At 37.6% G+C, this 5,860-nt stretch overlaps 1 protein-coding gene and 1 long non-coding RNA gene across 3 annotated transcripts in view; one reads left to right on the top strand and one right to left on the bottom strand.

Moving 5' to 3' along the window:
- The first annotated feature begins 1,299 nt into the window (after positions 1 to 1,299).
- The window catches only part of LOC103508594 (neural cell adhesion molecule 1-A-like), a 23,738-nt gene continuing 19,177 nt past the window's right edge, over positions 1,300 to 5,860 (top strand). Inside the window, exon 1 of one of the 2 annotated variants that reach the window (XM_026823162.1) lies at positions 1,300 to 1,761. In XM_026823162.1, the coding sequence (XP_026678963.1) occupies positions 1,753 to 1,761 (9 nt within the window). In that variant the 5' untranslated portion in view covers positions 1,300 to 1,752. Of the gene's footprint in view, positions 1,764 to 5,860 lie in introns of both variants that reach the window. The other variant, XM_026823167.1, reaches the window with a different exon arrangement.
- LOC113467154 overlaps positions 5,067 to 5,860 on the bottom strand; it is an 18,190-nt gene continuing 17,396 nt past the window's right edge. The window contains exon 2 of the long non-coding RNA XR_003391326.1: positions 5,067 to 5,658. This is a non-coding gene — a long non-coding RNA (uncharacterized LOC113467154). The remainder of the gene's footprint in view (positions 5,659 to 5,860) is intronic.

Below are 5,860 nucleotides of genomic sequence, written 5' to 3'. Positions count from 1 at the left end.
CTTTACTGTAGGCCAGACTCTGAAAATTTGGAACCCCCCCCCCCCCTGACAAAATCCTGGATACGGCCCTGGTTCGGACAGACGTCGAGTGAGGTCTTCTTTTATTTTCCAAGTCCCCTGTGTATGCTCCCACACAACTATGTGTACCACCTTTATATAATTTCTTGTTCCAAAAAGTCTCCAAAGAAGTAAAAGTTCGTTCTGTTGACATTGGATGAGTTAGTTTTCTTGTCACGTCAGAGGATGTGGTGGTAGAGATGACGATACAAATGGGGTGAGTGGGACTGGAGATGGACAAGTGGACATGGGACATATTATATTAAGTTTAGTAAGGTTGGGACAAGTATGGGACGTATTATATTAAGTTTAGTAGGGTTGGGACAAGTACGGGACATATTATATTAAGTTTAGTAGGGTTGGGACAAGTATGGGACGTATTATATTAAGTTTAGTAGGGCTGGGACAAGTACGGGACATATTATATTAAGTTTAGTAGGGTTGGGACAAGTACGGGACATATTATATTAAGTTTAGTAGGGTTGGGACAAGTACGGGACGTATTATATTAAGTTTAGTGGTATTGGGCAAGTATGGGACATATTTTATTAAGTTTAGTAGGGTTGGGACAAGTACGGGACATATTATATTAAGTTTATTAGGGCTGGGACAAGTACGGGACATATTATTATTAAGTTTAGTAGGGCTGGGACAAGTATGGGACATATTATATTATGTTTAGTAGGGTTGGGATAAGTATGGGACATATTAAGTTTGGTAGGGCTGGGCAAGTATGGGACATATTAGATTAAGTTGTTCATTGGGTAAACTGAGGTCACTTGGAGGACAGTTTTGTTCATTCAGACTTGAAGAAAACACACGAACACGGTTCCAAGTCTGGACCTTGAAGTGTTTAATGACTCAATACCAAAACTCTAACTCGGCATTCATACAAATTTTTACTTCATTATTGAATCCTAGAGGCCTTGTGGTGGTTAGGGTTGCCTTGCAATTCACTCACTTTAGGGTTTTTGTGTACAGAATTTTCTTTCCAATACCTACAATTTTCATCCCTTCTCAGTAATAATACATGACTATATCAGTAATGATACTATCCCTTATCGAACCAGAGACAGCCTAGTTTCCCGCTAGACTTATAATTATTTCCTATATCGGACCAGGGACACCCTAGTTTTCCCCCAGTAGTGTAAGTAAACATAAATTTAATATTAAAGCAATAGTTATAATTTCATCGTTCTTTTTTTTCTGGTTCTTGACAAAGTTGAAGAAAAGTTTGGGGGGGGATCACAGTTCCGATAATCTGTACAAATTCTGAAAGGGGGCGATCGTAGAGAAAAGGTTGGGAAACACTGGCTTACCATACAGCACTGATGGGTAGATACTACATAGATAGGTACCTAAATTAGGTTTAACTGTTCTTTTTCTTCGCTTTTCTATTCATTATTAATGTAATGACTCCAATTTAATTGCTTAGTGGATAGATAGGTAATCTATCTGAATTGAGTTTAGTTCGACTTCCCGAATAAGGGTAAGTAGATTATTGTGCGCAGTTAGCTGATAAATGCTGTCTCAGATCGCGGTGGGTGTTATCTGTCATTCCATGGTAAATCGGTTATTTATTTTTCAACTTATTTTCAATTAAAATTTTCATGAGTAAATGATTTCTTCAAATTAAATTGGTCTGAAGGGTAAGGAATACCTAGACCCTTGACAAATGGAGTGAGCCTGAAGGATATGTTCCAAATGGAAAATCAATTTTCATTTTTAGAGACGTACCCGGAATTAATTTCGAGATTTCGGACTCTCTATGAAGCATCAAGAGAAAATTTACTTCAAATTCAAACTCATTGTTGTCATGTGTTAATTTATTACCTTCTGGTCAACTCTTTTCCACTGAGGTTCCCTATATCCCATCTACTTTTCTATTCCTAAAGCTGATGGCTACTTGGTGGCATAGAATATTTCTAGTGGCGCTGTGAAACTTTTTTGACTTTCAGCAGAATAGGAAAAATTCTTTCAGAGGCTATTTTGGCGCTAAGAGAGATTTCCCATGTCTTAAAAGGGAGAAAACTGTCTACATTGTACATTCTAGTTTCAATGCCACAAAGCCTCTGGGTTTTTATAATGAAGTAAAAATTTGTATGAATGCCGTTTAATTATTTAAGTATGCAAGCCGCAACATACGGAAAATTGGTGGAGATGTCGGTTTTCCTTTTCTTTCACCAGAGTAGGCTACTTTTATTGTGGTCAAAACCTCAGCTGGGATTGAATTCACTCACGCTTTCCTGATTATCGGGCGAGTATTTTGACCACTACGCCAGCGAGATTGTGACATATACTTAGTTACTTAGCTATGATCAATGTATCAGCTATGATTGATATGATACTTTGGCCAACAGCATTCTTTATCAGTAAATGGCTTTCTTCAAATTAAATTGATCCCAAGGGCAAGGTAAACCTCGACCCTTGACAAATAGAGTGCGCCTGAAGGCATGTGATGTCTTCCAATCCACTGAAAACCCTAAAAACACTCTTAGCCCAGTTACTAATCTTAATCTGTTTCTTTCCAGCAGCTCCGTGTGTAGATGGGCTTACTTTGAACATTTTTATAACTTGAAGGGTTGATGAAATCTCTCCTAAGTACTGGCCGTTTTCTTTTGTTTACACAAGGTCCAGTGGAAGAAACACAAACCAGGCAGCCTCCAAAGTAAACAACAACAGATAACAAGGCTTGTACTTTCTTACCTCAAGCATATTTTACATTTTCGGCCCAAGTTAATTTCTCTAATCCCAGGCGTATTTCTGACTAAATGTACCTTTCTAGACTCCCCTTCTGCTTTCATAATTATTTTATCTTGAGCTTTCGTTTCTTTCTTGTTTTCCTTCTAGGCTTGCAGACCTTTATTGATATTTTCTCTTTTCTGTGTCCCCTTCCTTCTCTTGTTCTCATAGCAAACATTAAATTCTCTTCATTAAGCCAGACATGATGAACAATACACCCTCTCTTTCTCTCATCCCCCCTTTCTTCTTTTCTTTAATTTTCTTCTCGGCTTTCCCCTTGTCTTTCATTTTGTGGTCTTTCCTTCCACCTTTATCCTTCCAATTATACACTATCATTTCTCATTTCATTTGCGTGTTTCAATCTTGTTCCTATTCAGAAATTGAAAAGGACGTTTTCACTTTCTTGCCTTTTTTGCCATTCCACTTCTTCTTATTATTATTATTATTTTTTTTTAATCTGTTTCTTTCCAGCAGCTCCGTGTGTAGATGGGCTTACTTTGAACATTTTTATAACTTGAAGGGTTGATGAAATCTCTCCTACTGGCCGTTTTGTTTACACAAGGTCCAGTGGAAGAAACACAAACCAGGCAGCCTCCAAAGTAAACAACAACAGATAATAAGGCTTGTACTTTCTTACCTCAAGCATATTTTACATTTTCGGCCCAAGTTAATTTCTCTAATCCCAGGCGTATTTCTGACTAAATGTACCTTTCTAGACTCCCCCTTCTACTTTCATATTTTATCTTGAGCTTTCGTTTCTTGCTTGTTTTCCTTCTAGGCTTGCAGACCTTTATTGATATTTTCTCTTTTCTGTGTCCCCTTCCTTCTCTTGTTCTCATAGCAAACATTAAATTCTCTTCATTAGGCCAGACATGATGAACAATACACCCTCTCTTTCTCTCACCCCCCCTTTCTTCTTTTCTTTAATTTTCTTCTCGGCTTTCCCCTTGTCTTTCATTTTGTGGTCTTTCCTTCCACCTTTATCCTTCCAATTATACACTATCATTTCTCATTTCATTTGCGTGTTTCAATCTTGTTCCTATTCAGAAATTGAAAAGGACGTTTTCACTTTCTTGCCTTTCTGTGTCCTTTGCCATTCCACTTCTTCTTCTTCTTCTTCTTATTATTATTATTATTTAAAAAAAAAGAGGTTTGACAGAGGGGACTGTAACTGCTAGGGTCTTATCGTCCCGAAATCGAAGAGATTTTTTTTTTTTTTTAGAGGGAACTGTAACTGCTATGGTCTTATCGTCCCGAAATCAAGAGAGAAGGAATGGATAGGAGGAAAGCCAGCCGTTCCGAGAACGAACATTATCCCATCAGGATAAAATCCGCCCCGGGCGGGAATCGAACTCGCGGCCTAGCGCTTACAAGGCAGACGCGCCACCAACCAAGCTAACTAGGTTGGCCAACACTTCTTAATTGGAAAAGTAGGGAAAACTTTTGCCATGAAAAGTACCAACTTACCTGACAAGGAAAATCTTAGGATAAAATCCGCCCCGGGCGGGAATCGAACTCGCGGCCTAGCGCTTACAAGGCAGACGCGCTACCAACCAAGCTAACTAGGCTGGCCAACACTTCTTAATTGGAAAAGTAGGGAAAACTTTTGCCATGAAAAGTACCAACTTATCTGACAAGGAAAATCTCTGTACCGTTTTCTTGTCTTTATACTGTTTCCTTCGTAATGACTCTGACCTCTGAATGATCAATACAAAATGAAAATGAAAAGGAAACAATTGGATGTCGAAAACAACAAAATTACAAAACTTTATTTCGTTCTCTCGAGTTCTGCAAATAATCAACACGTGTGTTAGATTAAAAATAACAAGTACGAGTAGGTCTTCGAAAACAATGGCAATATTTCCGTGAAAAACAAATAATCTGTAAATAATAGAAATAATGATAATAATAATAAGAATGATATTTATAATAATATTATTTATAATGAAATTATACACGGGGATATCGAATAGGTCAAACACGTCAGTTTGACAGCAAACCATGGACCTGTCTGGGAGTTTGATGAAAGAGAGCTTTTGTAAATACTACTTATACCTATGTAGGTAGGTAAATATTAGATAGATAGGTCTATATGGTTACATACTACATACATATGTACATAATAAATGTATATGTATTTTGTCTGGCTGGGGGACTTTAAATAGGGAGTAGATCAGCTTTGTCTGACTGGGGGACTTTAAATAGGGAGTAGACCAGCTTAGTCTGGCTGGGGGACTTTAAACAGGGCGTAGACCAGCTTAGTCTGACTGGGGGACTTTAAACAGGGAGTAGACCAGCCTGAAATTTCCCTTGCCAAAGAAAGAGCATAAATGAGTAACATTATTATTTTAATATATTTTTCATTTTACTTTTTGTTGTTTAATCCTCTTCAAGAGCCTAATAATACCCATACAAAATTACAAACGTGTTCAAATATTACATTTATTTACTTCCTATTTGCCAAGTAAAAAATAGCTTTGTTTATCTCGTCTTTTCCCTCCCGCTCACTTTTCCTTTCATAGTTTGAGAAAGTCGAAAATAACACACAAAGCAAACAGTTACCCTTAAGAAAATGGCTGTTTGAATGTCCAAAACTGTTGAAAAGTATCTCGCAGACTTACTTTTTTTATTGTTTCTCTTCTTAGCTGCTTTAAAAATTTATTTTTCTCCCTACGAGGGATCTTTCGTTAAAGCTGCCAAATTAAACATTTAAAACGTTTCGTTTTTTTTTTTTATCTTAATGGGTGCTTTTTTTTAGTTTCCTTCTCCTCGCCCATCCTTGATTTTCATCCTCATTTACTTTGTATATTATGCTGGTGGCGTGTGTACGGAAGTGGGATGAACAACATGCTTCAAGCTCTGTGGGAGAGAGAAAGAGGAGGGAGGGGGGGGAGGGAGAGAGATAGGGAGAGGGGGAGAGAGAAAGAGATTGTTTATTGCATGAAAAATCAAGACCTACGAAAAAGAACATACGAAGTAGAAAGTAAATAAGGGTAATAGAAAGTAAAAAAAATACATCACAGATTAAATGAAAAGGGGGGGGGGGCATTTTGGTCAGCCT

This window comes from Diaphorina citri, unplaced genomic scaffold (genome assembly GCF_000475195.1).
Source record: "Diaphorina citri unplaced genomic scaffold, Diaci psyllid genome assembly version 1.1 scaffold20, whole genome shotgun sequence".
NCBI classification, from domain to species: Eukaryota; Metazoa; Arthropoda; class Insecta; order Hemiptera; family Psyllidae; genus Diaphorina; species Diaphorina citri.
This window is presented reverse-complemented; position numbering and strand designations above follow the sequence as displayed.